Here is a 21,530-nt window from a genome sequence, read left to right on the forward strand (position 1 = left end):
AATGATAATCACTCAGTTTTATTTACTTGCAAGGTAAAACTTAACGACAGAAATGATGACAAAGAAAACTTAACTTGAGTATCTAAGTTTAAACATATTAATAACTAACAAATAATTGAAATGAATCACAGTAAAACAAAAACACTAATGAGATTTATGTAATTATGATTTTTCCACCGACAATACTTTGTAGTTGTGGATCAATTTTACTTGTACCAATTATCAAAAGAGATTTAAGATGCTCATCGGTTAATTGAGATCTGTAAACATTCTTTGTGTACTTCATCTTGGAAAACGTTTTCTCACACAAGTAAGTAGTACCAAAAACAGAAAACAACCCACGAGCAAATTTATACGAATTATCAAATTGTTCCAGTGGAAGACGCTTATAAAATTCCAACAAAGATGAATTTTGAAATTTCTTCTAAAGCATATCACTGCACCGTAAATCAATAATTTCCATTTGGACTTCCGGAGCCAGGGTTTCAATGTCAGAATCAAAATGAATTTGGAAAAGCTTAATTTCATTCGCAATAACATCAAAATCTGAAAAACGAGTATCAAGATTTATTTCGATTGCAAAATTGACAGGAAATTTAGTCTCTGTAGTGTGGCTGAATATTTCACATGTTTCAAAATGTGTGAAACATTTTTTACGTAATTGCGATTGAAATAGTATTATTTTCTGCCTGAAGGGAGAAGCTGATTTTCTTCTTGCAATCTCAAATTCAGTTCGTTCATATGATTTGTCAAATCGACATAGAAGGCTAACTTCCACATCCATTCACTATTTTATAAATCGGCAAAAGGGCGCTGCTTCTTATTTACAAAAATTTAGATATCTGCTCGAAGTTCAAAAAAGCCCTTAAGGACTTTTCCGCAACTTAGCCAGCGTAAGGCAGTATGATATGGTAAATCCTTTTCTGCAATCTCGGTGATTCAGCCCAGTGGATCTGATGAAGTTAACAACTGATTTGACTGGTTTTAGAACCTCAGACATATCCAAACATTTTCCGCACAAGGACTGTTGATGAATGATACAATGTAAGACTAATGGTTTTGAACCACCTTCATTTTCTACAGCCTTTGATACAAATGCAACCACTCCTTTATTTTTACCATACATATTTTTGCCTCTATCAGTTGTTATAGATTTCAAATTTCTCCATCGAAGGTTCTTTTTACTAATAGCATTTTCAACTCCGTAAGAAATATCTGCCCCTGTTGTCGTGCCATGAATACTATCAATATCAAGAAGTTCTTCATACACTTCATAGCTTTCATCTACTCCGCGAATAAAAATCAACACCTGAGCAGTATCTGACTCATCCAATGCTAGAGAAAACTACTCATGATGTCCATTTTTGTCAGACAGTTGAGATGATATATTTTCTGCGATGTCTTGCACCCTCCGAGCCACGGTGTTTGCTGACAAACTGACACTTTTAAATAAATTTATCTTTTCGGGGCATATTTCTTCGGCTACTGCAATCGAGCATTATTTTATCATTTCTCCATCGGTGAATGGTTTGCCACGTTTTCTGATTTCAAGAGCCACCCGAAAGCCGGGGCGAGTTGCAGACTCTTGTTCAGTATTCGCTTTGGTAAACAAATATTGCTGCGATTTGAGTCCGCGTTTCAAAGCTTCAAATTTTTCCTTCTGCAAACTTCCTGTATACTTGGAGTAACTTTGAAGATGTTTTGATTCATAGTGTCGTTTAATGTTATAGTCTTTGAGAACAGCTATGGTTTCATTACAAATTAAACATAGCGCCTTATTACTGGACTCAATCACAAAATACTGAAAGTTTCATTTTTCTTGGAACGTTCTGCATTCACTGTCGATTTTTCGCTTCTTTTCCGTACTAACAAATCACACATAAAAACAATAACTAAAATCAAAATACTTTTATTGACGGGTGTTACTTTATTTCACAATAGACAGTTTCGCTTCCTTCGCCTTTCCTACGCAGACTAACTCGCAGTTGCGCCGCTAGCCTTTTTATATGCAATTATTACTGCCATCTCGAGTTAATCGGAATACACTAGCTAGAACCAGAACTTTCTCGAACCAACGCGGTAATTCCAAATATTTAATTACGCCTAATGCCACCTAGCAGGTAGCTGAAAAAGATAGTACATAGTACCACTACTCGCCATCGATGTCGTTGAGTGTCACAATACACAATAATAAATGAAATGCAAAAAAAACATAAGTTTGCTTAGGTCACGCACTTTGCGACTATCCTAGTCTAGAAATATAGTTAAGGGCAGAAATTGGCCCTTGGAACAAACTGAAAAAATCATTATGGCCCGAAGGCTTCAAAGTTTGGAGACCCCTGGTCTAGAACATCGAAGAAAGGTTGGAGATTTGTCTCTCTTTCATAGATAATTTCACAGGAGGTGTTCAGGTAACTTGGCACATTTGATTCCACCAAGAAATACACGACGGACTGTGGCTGCTCATCGTTTTGAACTTCAACTCAGTACACCTCAAACTTCACTGTTCAGGAACTCTTGCATTTGAAAAACTGCGTTTATGTGGAATAAACTTCCTGAGAACGTCTTTCCAAATGGATTTAAATCTCCAGCGATTCATATCCAATGTGAATCGCTACTTTCGCACAGGCACCGCTCTTAGAGCGCTTTGAGGATTTTCCTGTAGTGCTTGTGTTTCATATTAAAAAAAGTCTATACAAATAGGATACTCATTAACACCTCCTGGAATACGCCAAGGATGTTATTTGTGAACATTCGCGATATCTCACAGAGGAAATGTTTTGTACAATATTTTTCTTATATTTGCGATCTATGTCCTCTTCGAAAGTTCTACAAATTTTCGTGAGATTGTTCACAAACAGACCCAAACAACATTGAGAATTTTATTTTTCTGGTAAATGCGAATCAATGTTTCATGTTTCAACAATGGAAAACCTTTCAAGATTTTATTTGTAATGATTTCATCAACCAAATCCCATAGGAATCCTACTTTCCAATATATTTTGATTTCTGGATAGCACGCTTGGGTTACAACGAAAATGAAAAAGTTTGTTGAATAGTTTTTGCTCAAGGCTTCCAGCTTTCTTGAAGATGGTTCCTCACAAATAGTCATCGATGGTTTTTACCACCAACGCTGATTTTCGACAGGATTCATATTATTTCCAAACCTTTTCTATGCCTGGAAAAACTCTTCAGAAAAGATATATTTTCATCTTAGGGCAAGGATAACCAAATTAAATTCGTAAAAAAAATTAGGCAAATATTTTCTTGACAAGGATAAATGTAGCAGAATATGATGTTATAATGACAGAGCACGCTTAAATTGTTATTTGTCAAATTTGATAGAGATATTTTGTATACTAATGATTTTTCATTAATTAATAATATTCTTAATTCTCTGTGATTCGTGAAGTATGTTGGGGAAAAAAAGAACAGTCTGTTGAGACTTTGCTATGGGTTAATGGTAATTCAAATTTAAAAGAGATTGATTTTTTAGAAAAAAAGCTTCTTAGCTTTCTACCTCTACACCATAATGGAGACGTAATGAACCATTTTTCCCGAATAGGTGTTGAAAAATTAGTACTGATTCAGAGTGGTGAATTTTTCTAAAAATGAATAAAAAAAAAGTCTTATGAAGAATGAAATCAATTCGCTTGATGTTTTCTATTAAAATTTATAAGTCCACGTTTCTATTTCCTGGGCCATATTTTCATTTGCAGAAAAAGTGGAATATTCCATAAACATATGGCATTCCTGAAAATTCAAGTTGACTTGAAAAACTATTTTAATTATCAGTGGAAATGCTTGTGACTATTCTTCAAAAATCGTGTCAATCAACAGCGTGCCATCGGTGTTTTTGTTTTGCAAACACACATGTACCAAAACGACTGCCTATTTCATATGAGTACCTTCAGTAAATCTAAAATTGTTCAAGTACATTTTAGTAAACTGACCTTACATAGTTTTTTATTTTCATTAGGACTGAAATTATTTATATTGTTATGAAGAGATATGTAATTTATATATTTGCAAATAAAGTTTAAGTTATTACATTTTGCTTTTTAATAACCTTTTTGCCTTGGTTTTAGTAGGTTTTTGGATCAACATACAAATTTCCTCTTACTAAGTTGCAAAAACCTATCATGATTAAAATCATCTATCAGATATTCTGTGGTAATGTGTTTTTCTATTAATTATATCCTACCTGAGTATTGTAACAATAATTCATTGAAATTGTCCCTTCATTGGGTGATATGAAAAAAAATCAAGCGTCATCGCCTTCTCCTTGAATTTTTGGCCTTGCATGGTAAATGCTAAATGTTAGATAAACACTGTTTCCCTTTCTTGAGAGTTTATATCCGGTATTTTCTTGTTTGCTCTTTAGAAGTCAGGGACTCTCTAAGTAGTTTTTCATTGGTACTAGTTTATCATTAATCAGTTCTCATTAACTTCCCTTTCTTTACTGAAATTATATTTAAATTGCTAGATAGCGTTAGTTCTCCTGAATAACCTTCTTCAGTCTGACATTGCAACCCTTTGCTTATATACACGCACAATCAGGCCCTCACTAGATTGAGGAAAATGTGTCATGAACTGTCAACTTTGAAAGAAATTCAGACCCTGGTAGCAAAACATGTACTCTGTATTTGCTCTGCCCCGGACTAGATCAGGTTTACGACGTTTGGCAGAGTTCTACTCTTGCCGGGCTAACTTACTAAATAAAGATTAATTTTCTCGTGTTGAATAGGTGTAAGCCCCAATAAACTCCGCAGATTGCACTGGGTGATCACTTCAGATCTACCTACTTACCTATATTCACTGACGTATCTTATCTTGTTTCCAATATACTATGAGTTTTTCGATACGTGGTACACTATTCTGCAAATAGAACCTGTGAAGAAAGGTCCACTTCAAGTTTAACAAACCACGGTACACTTTGTCCAATCTAGTAGCTAAGCAATACAAATGTGTGGATTGGTAGGTATGTTTTCCGTGGCACGTTTCAAAAAGGCGCCCCTCCATGACTGTGAGGTACTGACTGCATCCATCAGCCATGACACGTTCTTCTAATTTTTCAGGTGACATTTAGACATCCAGGCCAGAAAGTGCATCTCTGAACATTTCGAATGATAACATAAAAACTGAACAGCATAACATGTAATTCTGAAATCTAAATTGATTTTATGCTTTGGTTTTTTGGCAAAAATAGCAAAAAATCTATTACGTGATATGATCATGAAATTGCAATAATTCCCTTTTCAAATCATATTCTTTAAACTTGGTCTCAAAGTGATAACCAAAATCCAATTCCTTATGTTGCTGACTGTCATTGTTTCACTCTAGATATACAATTCGACCCAAACTGTTCAATGGAATTTTCACTAAATCATGTGATGAAACAAACAAATCTGAACGGAAAGGTATTGGTTTCCTTGAGTTAACTTGAAGACATGCATGTATGTTGATCCAAAAACAGCCGCCATTCGTCCACAAAAAAGTACACCTTTAATAATACCACTTTTTCAGCAAACTCCTCAAAACCTAAATCAAAACTGTCAAAGCGAAAATAACGAAAACAAAGAAATTCAAAAACAAATCGATGCGCTCATAGAGCTCAAATGCAAACAATTGGGAAAAACCAATTCCAACGGTAAATATAATGCCGTCCATCTGGAGCAGTGGATGAAAGGCCAACTGAATGGTGAAAGTATATTAGGGACACCGGAATTAGAACCAATGTACGAAGAATGGACCAGAGAGATGGTTATGAAGAGATCCGAGGAGTTACAGCTGATTGACTCTCAGGGAAATGTGAAAAGCAAACCCGATATTATCAAAGACGGGTATGATATGTGCGAAGAGGTTATTTTATCAGATCATGAACATAGTCCGTCCAAAAGCACGACTACTGAAAGTCAAGTAAGTTTAATATAAATCCCAATTATCTTGATATGTTCAAGGCCTTCAATGACCACTTAGATGTTTCGGAACTTTTCTTATCATTACTAAAAATGATTGCAAACATTTTATTCTCGTAGATTATTTTTTGAGTGTGAAAAATTATAAAAATATTGTATAGACAATATCACTACAGAAATAGATGACTGCTCAATCTAACTGCTAATAATAGTGTTGTCATCTAATGAAGTGAACAGAAAATTGGATATGAACTAAACCAAATTTCAGTTTTTGCCAGGTGTGAGTCCCTAATAGTCTAATAAAAAGGTCAATGAATGAAAAACTATTTGCCCAATTCTGAGGTCTCCAGCTAATGAGTTTGAAAATATCCTAATAGGATGAAACTACAGTAGTTACAAATGAAAGTGGTAAAAAAAAAAAGTTTAAATTCTCATTTTTCTTGATTTTTTTCAAGTCTAATGAGTTATATTCATTCTTGAGCTTTTCAACTAATCTCTGTGCTTCTCTATCTTCTTCAAATACCATACATACAATAACCTATTGAAAAAGACTGGAAATCCAATATTTTGTTTTACTTGCCACTTCTTTCCGATCAGTTGTTCGAACATCAGCTGTTATGTTCTATATATTCATGTATTGTGACTTGCTGAAAATGTCTTCCACGTAGACAAATATAGTATCTATCTATATATCTATCATAACATATTTAATTTTTAATAAAGGATTTACATTTTTTATGTTTCGATGGAAAGCTAATTCTATCCTTCAACTATTCTCATTTCCAGGAATCACGAATTTTGGTGATAGTACTGAATTAGTAAATATTTTGAATATCATTTTTTTAAAACCTACCCGAATGAAGTCGGTTATGAAATGATTCACTTTAAAACTGACACCTACATGAGTTTCTTTATAATGCTTTGGAGCTACGCATATACATATGCATATAATGAACATACAATTTCTCATTATGTTTCAGGTTACTGTTAGGTCGAGTCCATTAGTGCCAGAAACAGTACCGGTATGTCGACAATGCCATAAAAATTGCCTTAGTAGTAATGGAACAGTAAATGGTAGTGTTCAAAATTTCAATGACTCTAATAGTAATAGAACTAGTAACTCTCAGCTAGAGACTGCAGACAAAAATGAAAATGTAGGTGATGAAGACGACTGGCAAACTTTCCTGCTAGTTGGTAAGATTATTTTACATGAAGATATACATAAACATTATAATGCGGACATTTTCATAATCTTTTTTTTGTGTTGAGAAATAAATGTTGCCGAAGTTACTGGCTAATGCCAGAAATAGATATTCCATTTGGAATCGGACTGAGTAAATGATGACCGCGTTTTTATGACGAATAAAGTGATAATACCGAACTCTACAATTATTCCTAATATCACAGTAGAGAGAATTGAATTCCCTAGAATGAGAAAGTATCAAGAAGAGATTGATATTAATTCACAGGTGGATCGAAAACACCCTCAAATCCTGGTGCAGGTGTGCAATAGTCTAGTTCACATTTCACAAAATTTGAGTTTGATTCACAGAAGATGATCCATAATTTCGGCTAAAGTAATTCACGATTCGAACCAAGTTGTGCGAACAAATAGTTCGATGAAAGGTATAAACAGTTTAGTTGAACAAAGAAACGGTCTTTTCAATTTCATTTGAAAAAAAAATTGCAGGAATTAGGATTATGAAAAAATGACTTCAAAAAGCAGAAACGTACTAGAAATTTTCACATCACCTGCTTCCATCAACTTTCAGACGTACAATTTTTGTTTGCCAAGTATCCGTTTCCATCAGTGATAATAGTTATAATAATAACACGTATATTCAACGTGGTCGTTAAAAGGAAAATCAAAATATATGTATCGCCTCACAGGGTACTGAAAAAAGCTAAGCAAGGCTAAGCAAGATATTGACTCCCAGTTAAAGATTGATCATGTCTAATGTATGTGGCGTTAAGAAATATGATAAACCCTATACCGCCAAAATAATGACAATAATAATGAACGTATTCATTGACGAACTGAAAATGAAATCAATACAAATTCTTTATTGAAACTCGACAAAAAGTAACGCCAAAGGGCAGGGTACAACTCCTAATCGGAACAAAGAGTTTCTCTTTTACTTAACCCATTCTCAAGAATAGGCTTCTCCAATCCTAATTGGAAACTTATCATCAATTTTCGTCACTCAATTTTCATCTCTGAAACCCAATTATCATTTCTTTAAACGGTGATATTCATAGCAGGGGATATCCAGTCATTCTTCCAACTGCAATCTCAAATTGACAGAAAACCATAAACCCACCCCCAACTATAAGACCAACTACTTGTCCAACAACCACTGCGGAAATATCAGAAAAATCCAATGATACAAATACTTCTAAATGAAACATATCCCAAAAAATAACTCCACTTCCACAGATTGACGATTCCAAAGAAAAATTTCCCAACGTGCAAATAACAAATTTCGAGAAAACTCATCGGAATCAGCTTCAGTTTTGAACAAGTTACATTTTCCATGAATATTGAGACTCCTCTGGTCAGCTTTGTATTGCTAAAAATTGTTCTAGTGGTGTCCCATGTCTCCTGCATATTTTAATGAAGATATATCCATATTTTACAGAACTGATAATGGAAGCAAAATGCACCAAAATCAAACAGATAATGCAGAAACAACTGGGAATAAAACCAATCAACTCTAAACAGATATAGAAACCGATTCTTTGCGAGACACGTATTAATTGACGTGCAATTCTACGATGTAATATTGGGTTCTATATCTATTTCGAAATGCTAAAACTAATTATGCCTGTACAAGTATTGATAAAAGTATACAAAGAAAAACATGTCTACGACTTACATTGTTACATATTACAGAATATTATCATGACGCCGACACGTTCAACACAACGATAGTGTTGCTCCTTCAAAACTATGTCGAAGGTGTAAAAATGATTGCTTTGAGTAAACCTGAATGTGTGAATTGTGATACTGTTGGCCACAACAGTTGTGTTAAGCAAATGGATGATGAACAATAATCAAATTAGATGCTGTGCAATTGAACAGTTGGCTACGATCAGCGATTTGGACTTTTTTCATGAAGACAAACACAAAATGAATGAAGTAAATTTCTGGGGTTTCTTGTGAAGCTCTCGTACCTAGGTATATTGATTTATACTCATTATTAACAGTCTGAATGTACGATAAAAATATAATTTTGCCGCAAGTTATATGGATGAAAAAAATGTAAGACATTCTTTCAGGAATATTTTGAAGGAGAACATATTCAACTCTTTCCAATGAATATATTGGTTGTCAAAATCGGATCTGAAAACTCATAATATCAATAACTTTCTACTCGCAACTTCATTCTATAGAAATTTTCCTGAGAGTGGAGGAATATACATAATTATATTCAAATGAAAATTCAAAATTAATATGTATCAGTCTACTTATGTGATTGACTTTTAACTCAAAATTTTATATTTTTATATATTTTGGTAGATGATGTTAATATAATGTGATATATTATATGATTGGTTTCCTTTGTCACTGCACCATCAGTGAAATTATCAGAAAGACTAATCAGTATTATCCTGAACCATTGTAACTTTCAACCAAAATTCAGTCTACGGAATTCATAAATGACTTGATCAATAAAATAGAGAACATAACTCTACCTGACAACGCAAAATTACTATCCTTTGATGTGCAGAATCTATTTCCCAGCATACCTCCTCATGCTTTACTTTAGTAATAGAATTTTTAGATGAAAATATAGTGAACCCAGTTATAAAACAAGAAATCATTGACATCCTGTCGTTACGTTCTGAAACAAAATTATTTTCAATTTAATAACGATATTTATTCCTCTTCAAAAGGTTTAATTATGGGAAATCCGTTAAGCCCCTTACAGAAAATAATTTATTGTTACTGACTTGCTATAAACCATATCTTGTTTGAGTTACGTAGTCAAATGAAATATATATTCATCTATCCATCTACTAGTTGCTACTGATTCGCTATCGCTATACAAGCAAACTCAGTAAAGATACACAGATTTGTTCCTATTGATTGGTCAAGCAAAATAGGATATTGAAAAGTTCTGAATTTGACTCGAATAAACTTAAAATAATTCGGGTAAACAGTTTATTTTCACCACCGAATCATATTACTGTTACTGAATTTGGAGGTGACGGTCTGAAGCAGATCTATATTAGCAATCGGCAATGAATAATCGCCAATTAGATTTTCGACTAGACCGAGAACACCGGTTTTGACTGTATTTGCATATTTTTGGATTCCCATCCAAACGAAATACTTCGTGTACTCATATACTTTTATATTATTCTCATCCGAATACACGGTGATGTCTGAATTTTCTTAAACAAGTCACAATTTTATTTCGAAATGAAAATCCTGATAGGTTCGAAACTTGATTACAGCTCCACAGACACAATAGGCAGCTTTTTCTGAGCCTCTAAATTATGCTGCTACTACTGTTTTTATTCAAGCGAGTCTATTCCATAACAATTCCACCTTTCTGAACAGTATTTAAATGCGATATAAGTTTCGCTGGTTTTGATGAAACTGAAACAAACAACACCATCATCAAACAAAATTCCTGTCATACTATGAATCAATTAGTATCCAGACTCTACTCAAATATACACAGATACTTCGAAAACAAATGATGGATCTGCTGCAGAATATATTACTATGGCTAGTTCTTCGTTTAGGTTGCCTACTACATAAAGAAAAACCAGTTATCATTACCAACTCCCTCGACACAAAACGAGAAATCCATCTATTGCAGCAGCGGAGAAAGACTAATAAATGTATGTGTGTCCTATTTCACACAGGCTGTTGATTAACAAGCGAGAGATACAATAAATAATGAAGAAATTCACCCCACAATGAAAGTTGTCAAATAAGGTCGTCACACAAGGATTCAAAAATTGATTTTGACGCATGCCGATATGACTGAAGGATTTCTGAAACGAAACTTGCTGAAGTCAAGAGACCTGTACACCCATAAGAAAAATTTCCTCAATCAAGAAAAAACAAACCATTATTATTAGGTAACGTTTAGGATACACACGATTAGTCATTCGAAGTAGGTTAGGTTAGGTCCAAAGTGAGTGGTCTATTCGACTCTCCACCGCAACTCGCAAGGGTTTATTGTGGCTCACACATATTCACACTCGACCAAATAAACCTTCGGCCACCAGGCAATTGCACCATAAGTGATCATTGATCTAAAAATCATCACATAATTCCAATGTATTTGTTGGGGACCTTAACCCCAACTTCTACTACAAAACCTTCGACACATCCATAGGGACAGTCTGGCTGTGTGTGAAACTTCTTCCAAGTGAGCGTTCCAGGTGAGTGTTTTTCAAGGACAATGCCAAGATATTTCATCTCCGTTCACCTCACCATTGAGGTAAAGTGGCGTTAGATCGTCCAATTTTCTCCTCTTGGTGAAGGGGATTATTACAGTTTTGCTGGGGTTGACAGACATCTGCTCCCTCAGGCACCAACTGTGAACAACATCCAACGTGCTTTGGATAGATAGATAGATATATAGATCTTTATTTAAATAGGATATCCTAATAATATACAAATCAACTAGAATGGTAGAAATAAAAAAAAGGTATGTGTTACATCTAGAAATGACTTAAATGTATAACAAACATAAGTTCAATAAAATATTTTTAAAGACATTACTACAAAAACAGCAACATTATACATTCGAAAAATTTCAATGCAACATGTAGAAAGATAAATTACATAATTATTTGAAATATATAACAAACATTAGATGAAAGGAATTATACAAATTACAGCTACAGGTAACAAAGACATAATACATATCATATTTGTTCATTTAAAACAAATTTCTTCAGTTCATTTTTGAACATGTTCAGAGATGGTCTATTTTTAATTGCATTAGGTAATTTGTTGAACCGATCAAAACCCTTGAAAAACAATGAGTTCATAGTATTTTTGTTTTTTGTTCTGTTAATATATAAGTTATTATTATTTCGAGTGAAGTGGTGGTGAATATCGTGATGAAAGACAATATACTGATTAAAATAAGATGGTCCTAAATTGTTCAATATTTTGTATACGAAGATCATTGTGAAGTATAGCAGTCTTTGGGAAATGGATTGCCAATTTAAAATATTGAGCATAATAGTGATAGGAGTATCTCTACGGCACTTCAAAATGATTCTCATACCACGATTCTGAAGTTTTTGGAGTTGAGACAATTTATTCTGATTGAATAGATATAGGATAGAGGAACAATAGTCGAAGTGTGGCTGAACAATTGACTTGTAAACTGTGATACTTGACTCCGTTGAAAGATTATTGGCAATTCTAGAAAAAAAGAATAATTTCTTTGAATTTTTTTTATGAATATACTCAAAATGTTCATCAAACGATAGAGTGTTATCTCTGGAATCCCAGATATTTAGTTGAATTCACTATTTCAATTTTGTCATCATCAATGTTGAGATTAATAGTTTTAGAGTCTATTTGGCTGTATTTAAACTTGGTGGTGATTATCATCGCTTTAGTTTTCATCACATTCAGCTTGAGTTTATTAATTTTTAAATACTTGTTGACACTTGCTAGAGTATTATTCATTTTTTGTATAGCCATCATAAGGTTCACATCGCTACATGCCAATAGAGTATCATCAGCAAAAAAGTTCATAAATTCACAGTCGACAAACAATGGCATGTCGTTTAAATATAGTATGAATAGAAGGGGTCCCAGAACACTACCCTGGGGAACTCCAACGTAATTGTCAATTTCACAAGAGAACATGTCTTTAACTCTTACCCGTTGTTTTCTGTTGGTCAAGTAATTAGATTACTAATTATACACTTTGCCCTCAATTCCATATATATTCAATTTGGCTAGTAGTATAGACCTATCAATGGTCTCAAATGCTCTTTCGAGGTCAAGGAACACGACTACAACAAACTTATTATTATCCAGCTCAGATTTAAATTTGTTTAGAGATAGTTGCACTGATGACTCACACGAATGCAATTTGCGAAAACCCGATTGATTGTTGATTAAAATGTCGTTTTTTTCCACATATTCTATTAGTTGGTTATATACTGATGTTTCAAGTACCTTCTCAATCGGAGGTAAAGTGTTGATTGGCCTGAATTCTTTACATTTAATAGTATGAGGAATTTTGGGTATAGGAACAATAGTACTACTTTTCAATCTTTCTGGTATTTCGCCAGTTTCAAGAGAGGTGTTGATAAGGTGCAATATAACGTGACCGATAGTCTCAAAAACTTGTTTCAATATTTTGAAGTTGAGGATTTCATGTATACTGCACTTATTATCCAAGGAAATTATAATTTTACGTAGGTCATTTAACGAAAGCAATCTGAATTCTGAGAAAGTTTTGTATAAATTAAAGTTTTTATTGCACCATGACTCTGAATAGTCAATGCTCGCCACAATTTCATTTATGCTTTCAACAAAATAACTGTTGAAGTTATCTGATATTTCAATAACATCTTTTAGTAATATTAGTTCACCAGTTTTCTCAAACTGAATACAATTTGGAAAGTCAATGTCATCTCCTTTAACTAGTTTTTTGAGAGTTTTCCACATTTGTTTAGAGTTGTTTCTATACCGATCAATTTTTTCAAAATAATATTGATCTTTTTTTCTTTTCAACACATTGACAACATCATTTCTCAATTTCTTGAAAGTTTCCCAGTTATTTTGTTTTTCTAGATTTGAACAGATTCTGAAAGCTCTGTATGCCCTATCACGATTCTTAATTTTACAGTGAACTTCGTTATCAAACCATGGCAAATGACTGTTAATACTACAATTTTGTATTGGAGAAATATCATATCATATGATATCACAAGCTACCCTTCCCGACGTCGACCTTGCCCATTCGAAGTAACTGACCAAACATTATGTGATGAATCGGATACAGTTGACTTCGACTGAACTACTAGGCTGTGACAGTAATTTCTGTAAATTGAAAAAATTTCTAAGAGTCATTGAACTGATTGATAATGATATCATTCTCACATTTTTACTTATAATTGAATTTATCGAACTGTCTCTCATGAACACCAACGGGGAAAGGAAAATGAATGAATCAAATGGAAAAAACATGATATCTGTAAACTCTAACCAACGAATCAAAAGGAATCCGTCCTTTCAACGCTGAAAAGAATGCACTTTCACCGATCATTATCGACCGTGACCTACTTTAATATCAAATGGAAAGCACCTTATATCACACAAGAAGTGAAAACTCAATGATAGCAATAAGGAAGTGTCAATACAAAATACAAATTGAAGAAGAAAAGAAAAGGGGAAGACAGGGTCATACTCTGAAACTAATATGAAAATGAGTTATTCAAAGAATTCATGGGAAAAATGAAAAACATAATAAATAATTTCATATGACGCTACTTTGAATCTAACTAAGGGCAAATGAAAATGGTTCTTGGTTCTAGTATCATGGTGAAAGTTGATTTATTTTTGAACACATACATTCACAGTTCAAAGATACAAACTGATATGCAGATGCAACTGATAGATATGCAGATGCAGTAAAAACTGATGTTCCCGGTTTAGAGGAAAATCTAATTGAGTGTTCTTCTTCATCGAAAACTAAATCGAACTATCAAGGCCGTCACCTTCAGTACTGTAAATTCTACTGAAATAAAGGCTGCAATAAATAATTCTGTAGCTCTTAGTAAAATCAAATATTGAATTATATCTACTCTGCTGATCGGGGAATTCAACAAAGCACAAACATCGACGTTGTGTAGCATCTTTCAGTAGATCAATGCCAGAGATTATATTTCAGCCGATACCACTCAAACGAATTCTTCTCCGTCTCCAGACCAGAAAGCTAATAGAACCTTATCATTTTCAAAACGTGTGCTCCGAAACTGATACCAGTCTTTTTTAAGGTGTTTAACTTTTCAGTATATCAGAAATAATGCCAAAGCAACCTTACGACAATTGCAAGGTACACTTTGACATGTTTTCGAATAATAGTTTTATGTGTGACTGCACCTGCTGAGCAGTACAAAAATGTATAGTGATACATGACACACGTATCATGCTGATCTGATCACAAGATAGGTTTGGCTCGAGTTATGAAAATGTTATTCGTTTTCAGGAATGATGGCTAATCCTGCAGCTAGTTTGGTAAACATAGATCCATTTTATATACCACCAGTTCCAAAAATTGCAGTGGAACCTTCAACTCCAGAAAATTCTATTATCAAAGTCCAGGATAAATCGTGCCAGTGCCAAAATCAAAATCACTACACGTACAATACAAGTAACTTGGAAAATGTAGAGGTGAGTCAACACAATTTTTGACTTCATAATAACTGATACCAGTCATTCCATAAGAGATTTTATGCGTATAGAATAAGTGCCAGAATGACGTGTTTTTATTTCAAAAAGTAAATAAAATAGATCGAATTTTTCCCCTCTGTTGAATATGTTTTCTAACGAGGAAGTTGGTAAGTAGTTTATTACATGTTCATTCGAAGAGTTGGTGAATTTTCTTTTCCTCATGTTTTAATTTTCAATAATTTGATGTATTTAGCCATTACTAAGTGGTAGGAGATCATCATGAAAAATTCGAAATAAAACTTGTTATGTTTTTATGCCACCTGTATTTTGAGGTATAACGTTTACCCGTGGGTTTGTTAATTCCCAGATAAAACGTAGTTATATATTTTTGTTTAAGTACGATCGGTTTAGTTACCAATTTGAAACATTCAACAGGGTCGTGGATCAAAAATTTTATCACCGATAAAATAATAGATTTCTAATCAAAATGGGCGCTAAGTGATTTGGCCGGCATTTATTACAAAAAATCACTAAAATATACAAGAGATAAATACAAGATTCAAGAATAAAGTAATACCCAGGGTGTGGCGTAATATATAATTTACTTTCATTCAATTTATTTTTTCATTATATCACCTATCCAAATAGAATAATTTACTTGTATTATTGCTGTGAAATACAGTGCTTTTCTTTAATGTCCATCCCCCTTTTATTTTTTGAACGGGTCAACTCAAAACATTGAAATTTGGGATAATGAAATTAATGCATGAATACTTTATTTTGAAGTGAAATTTTCAGATGGCGACTGGGCGCAATCTGGAAAAAAATTGAAAGGAAAGGGGGGTCTTTTTGAAGCTCCTGACGAATTCTTCACAACCCTAGAATATAATGTTAATATCTTCAACTACTACGAAATGGCGGAACTTTTAATAATTGTCTGAATACATTGACATTTAACTACATAATATGAAGTAATAAAGTTGAGGTCAGTTCAGAAGATGCTCGAAATGGTTGCCTTGAACTTCTTGACATATGAACAGCCTATCCAATATTTGACGCTCAACATTTTCGAACACAGTAACGCCAATATTTCTACAAATTCTTATTATTCTCTGCCTTATATTCAATATTGAAGCAGGTTCAGTTTCGTATACCTTTTGCTTCAAATAACCCCATAAAAAAAGTCCAAAGGTGTCAAATCTGGCGAGCGGGCTGGTCATTCTGTAGGACCTCGACGGCCAATCCAATGACCGTGAAAAGTAGTATCCAAATAGTTTTTTACTTGTCTGTAGCAATGTGGTGGTGCTCCATCTTGTTGAAATACAATATGCATATCAAATTCATTAGAATTCGCTTCGACGATTTCAGTGATGAGAGGGTTAACAGTAGTTTCCAGCATATTCAAATACAGTTCCCATGTTGAATTTTGATCAATGAATAGAGGTCCTACAATATGGTTTCCCCATATTCCTGCTCAAACGTAAATTTTTGTGGATATTGGGTATGTGTTTCCCGGAAAACGTGAGGGTTGGTGTCACTCCAATGACAGCAATTTTGTCTGTGAACATTGCCGTTTAAAAAAAAATTTACATTCGTCACTAAAACAAATATTGTGGAAATAGGTAGGATGTCTTTCAATGGTTTCCGTCATGGTTGATCGAACGGTAGCCGGTCGGTCCAACGTGGGTGCTTTATTCACTCACTCAAATCAAACACCGTGTTGATCGCTGGTTCAAACCCCAGGCTGAACGATCGATTTTCACTTGTTATCGTCCAACCCGTGTTAGGAATCACACGTTAAAAAGTAAGACCTTGTTATTCCTTATGTTGAACAAGTTTAGACTTCTGAGGGTTGTCGTTCGTAGGAGAGCGACAGCTGGTTAACGGAAAAATTGATTTTAAACAGATTCCGCAGGATTCTGTTCTTTCGATCAGAGTTTGAAAAATCTGTTTAAAATCTGTTTTTCTGTTAACCAGCTGTCGCACCCCTACGAACGACAACCCTTAGGAGTCGAAACTTGTGCGAGCTGAGAATTAACGACATCTTACCTTGTAACGTGTGATTCCTAACACGGGTTGGACGATAGCAAGTGAAAATCGATCGTTCAGACTAGGACTTGAACCACCGACCAACACGGCAGTCAATTCGAGTGAGTGAACAAAGCACTCAACTCGAACCACCTGGCTACCGACCGACCATCTTCAATTGATTGGTATACCATTTTAATTTTGTATGGATGATACCTATTCCTCTTCATAAGTCTCCACACAGTAAAAGGAGACAACTCACAAACATTCGCGACGGAATAAGGAGACTGTTCAGTATATACTACCATCTCACCAATTATTTGCACTTGCTGTTCTTCCGGAATGGACGGATGACCTGAGGGCTTTTTGTTATGTACACTACCTGTAGTTGTGAATTTTGATACAAGTTCCCTTAAATATTTTCTACAGATATAACGATTCGAATAACGTTCATTGAAAATCCTTTCGGTCTCGTGAAAGTTACGCGTCGCACCGTAAATGAATATCGCTTCAATTTTTTCTTCCAATGGATGAGAATTGACCATTTTAGAAATTGTTGACGTGGTACCTTTCTACTAGTAAAACCGAAAACTAAATGAGAAAATTCTAACTGAACAATGATGTTCATTGTCGTACAGACGTTTTCATAAACAAAAAGTAACAAACCTTATCGGGTTGTTGGAATTGCCATATGTCAGATAAAAAGGAATATTTCTAGAAATATCGATATTAATGTGTTTGTCTTCAGGAAATTATTGAATGTTCCGCCATTTTGTAGTCAGTGAATATATTGACTTCATATTCTAGGGTTCTGAAGTATTCGTCTGAAGCTTCGAAATGATGTTTTACAATATCCCCCTTCACGTTTAAATTGTTTTTCCCAGATGGCGCCCAGCCGCCATCTTAAAAGTTTCATCTGTCAGTTTCACTTCAAAATTAAATATTCATGCATTAATTTCATTATCCCAAATTTCAACTTTTTGAGTTGAGCCGTTCAAAAAAATATAAGGGGGGACATTAAAGGAATGCAATGTATATTGAATATCGCATAAGATGACAAGATTTTTTTGAAAATTAAATGTTTCTTCTATATAATCCAAAATATATAAAATATAGTTTTTTGTGGGTGTTAGAAGTAAGAAAATATAAGTGGATGCTGAAAAATCTGGATATCTAATCCCCCTCATAAAAACATCTCTTCGAAATCGATTGCCTAAAATATATAAACAATCTCTGGTTTCGACTAAGTTTGCCCAAACAAGTGATTTTCTGTTATCAGAAAAAAACTGATGAAGTTTCATTACATAGTCATCTACACTGAAAAATCTAATAACTTTTATGTGTTATTCCAATCTCCATTTTCGAAAATATTCACAAAATGAATATCGTTCACAACCTCACTGTTTTCCAGCAAAATCATAAGGAAATTGCTATCAATGAAGAGGAAAAATCACCAGATGACTCTCCTGAAACCGAAGAACATCCCTATCACTCACTTAGCAGTTCGGTAGCAACCCTTCGTAGATTTGGTACTGTGTCAAGCTTAGAAAGAGTGGCTTCGGATGAACGGGATGATATGATGTGCCAGAACAATATATCTGATAGTGAAGAAGAAAATGGTCTAGACGAAGAATATGAAGATGGTGATTTGGAGGAGGAAGAAGAGCGAGGAATCGATAACGAAGCATTCAATCATTCGTCAATCAAACACTGGACCGTTAGAGCTGGTTGTTTTGTAGCACAAAAGATGGCTTTCTTCGAGAAATTTGGAGAAGATTACAGAAGTGGGGGATTAATTGACAGGTAACTGAAAGTTCATTGATTTCCTCCAGGAATTCCTAGTTTTCTGAAATATCCCGTACAGTTTAATTGTGACAACTTTTCAACTCCTATAGAAATGAACAACACAACAAATTTTAACATATAGCAAAATCAATAGAAAATAAGAAAGTCAGAAATAATAAGTTACTAAAATGTTGATGACAAACACATTCTCTTGAACAGGAGGAAGTAAACTTTTCTTTTTTATCTTTTTTTCTCTTGATACCTTTGTACCGATGTTTCAAATTCATGGTCGTTCAGCATTCATGAATTAATACCATTTAGATTATATGAAATTACAGGCATATTCGTTTCCGTGGATGACAATGAATTGTAATATAAAAATACATTATCTACACGTATAGGAAGTTTGAAAGTTTGATACCGAGATGAAGATTCAAATATGGGTGAACCGAGTAATAATCAGATATGTAACACGGGCTGAAAATTCCCGGGCATGAGAAAGAAACCCCGTTTTTTTCGTAAAAAATTGGCTTAATTCATCAACGTTACCTCCATCAAGAGCCACTCGATCATTGCAGTGCCGCTCTACCATTTCAATACCACTTTTGTAGAATGATTTTTTTTGCCTCAAAAATAGGCCTCAGTTTTAACAATAACCTCTTCATTCGAGCGAAATTTTTCATCGGTGAGCTTTTTTTTGAGGTATGCGAACAGCCAGTAGTCGCTGGTAACCAAATTTGGCGAATACGTTGGATGTAGGAGCAAGTTGAAGTCCAATTCCATTCATTGATGAACTTGTGACACGGTTTCTTTTCAATTTTGGCTGTAAAACACTCCAATAACGTTATATAATATCCACTGTTGATGGTAGTTCACTTCTCTAGATAGTTGATGGATATTACACCTCGCACATCCCAAAATACCGAGGCCATAACCTTTCCAGCCGATTGTTGTACTTTCGGGCGCTTTGGACGAGGTTCATCAGTTGCTTTCCACTCTGATGAGGATCGTTTTGATTCTGGGGTGAAGTGATGGATCCATGTTTCATCCTCTGTCACATATCTATGCAAAAACTCCGGTTTTTCATGTTCAAACATGGCCAAATACGGCTCAGAATCATCAAAACATTCTCGTTTTTGGCTAACAGTGAGCTTTCGCAGCACCCATTTTGAACAGAGCTTTCTCTTAGTCAAATGTTCGTGCAATGTAAAGTCGTTCTTTTGAAATCTTAACAATGTCAGCTAACTCACCCAATTTTACTTTTCGATCATTCAAAGCGATTTTGTTTTCTGGTGTTACTGCCTCATTTGGACGTCCACTGCGTTCTGCATCATCGATGTCTTTACGACCACGTTTGAAGTCAGCAAACCAACGTTTAGTCTAATCAACAAGTTCAAAAACATGAAAAATAGAGATAAAGGTTCTGAAAATATGAGCGACAGCTCATTCGATTCTGAATCACCTCTAGAAAAATGTTTTTGAACGCTTTTGGTGCAGGTGAAAAATTGCAATTGTTATTAACAATATAAGACTTTGAAAAAAGGGTATTTAGTTTTTCGTTAATAACTCAAAAAATATTAATATTTAAGCAATTTTGAAAAAAGCTTGTTGAAGAGGAGGAATTTCCGATAAAAAAGTCCCGACTCGTGAAACTCTATCTCCATTATTTATAATTTTAATTCGACATTGAAAATAGGGTCCCGCGCGGCTGTTACGGCATAAGCGCGCTGCCGCTAAAGAGAGTTTATCAAAAGAAATAATTTTTTTTTAAATTTAAAAAAAATCTAGTATCTTCTTAACACTTTAATGAATCGAGTCCCGTAGAAAAAACAGTTTTATCATCATTTTTCAAAAAGTTATTCAATTGTTAACTAACAAATTTTTTCCCAATCTCCGTTGGCATAAATAATGGGATAAAAAGTATAAATAATTAGTCTATAAATTTTAAACTTCGTGGAGGCCTTTTGATATATATACTTCATACGATCCTGCAATAAAAGTTCATACAAATTTAATAATTATGATTTTTTATAACTATTGCAAATTGAAAAAAAAAGTTTTATCAACTTTTTTTTTCAATTGATATTTAGCTATGTCTGTTTTTACATTAAACAATGGCAGTTATTAACATAGGATATGAATTTTATACGTAATTTGTTTATTAAATTGTTTTAAACAATTAGAGAAATTCAATATTTTTGAAAAAATGTTCTCTGCTATTTCGTTGTCTAGAGATAATTATGATTTTAGAAAAATCTCCTAATTTTAATTTTTGATTGTTTAAATTCGATTTTTTTACATTTCGATTGTTTAAATAATCAGTTGAGAAATAATTTTGCTTTCAAAAATCATAATTCACACTTTTAAATAGTTTGGCAGAAAATAATTTTTTTCATTCATTATTTAAT

The 21,530-nt window shown here is 33.9% G+C and overlaps 1 protein-coding gene across 3 annotated transcripts in view; it reads left to right on the forward strand.

Annotated features, from left to right (window-relative positions):
• The window catches only part of PsGEF (Protostome-specific GEF), a 199,928-nt gene that overhangs the window by 153,015 nt on the left and 25,383 nt on the right, over positions 1 to 21,530 (forward strand). For all 3 annotated transcript variants that reach the window (XM_074177906.1, XM_074177905.1, XM_074177907.1), the window contains exons 16-19: positions 5,527 to 5,919; positions 6,899 to 7,112; positions 15,125 to 15,309; positions 18,749 to 19,140. In XM_074177906.1, the coding sequence (XP_074034007.1) occupies positions 5,527 to 5,919; positions 6,899 to 7,112; positions 15,125 to 15,309; positions 18,749 to 19,140 (1,184 nt within the window). The remainder of the gene's footprint in view (positions 1 to 5,526; positions 5,920 to 6,898; positions 7,113 to 15,124; positions 15,310 to 18,748; positions 19,141 to 21,530) is intronic.

The sequence above is a fragment of the Leptinotarsa decemlineata genome, unplaced genomic scaffold, assembly GCF_025532065.1.
Source record: "Leptinotarsa decemlineata unplaced genomic scaffold, Ldec_3_MD MMD2_tig00003335_RagTag_RagTag, whole genome shotgun sequence".
NCBI lineage: Eukaryota > Metazoa > Arthropoda > Insecta > Coleoptera > Chrysomelidae > Leptinotarsa > Leptinotarsa decemlineata.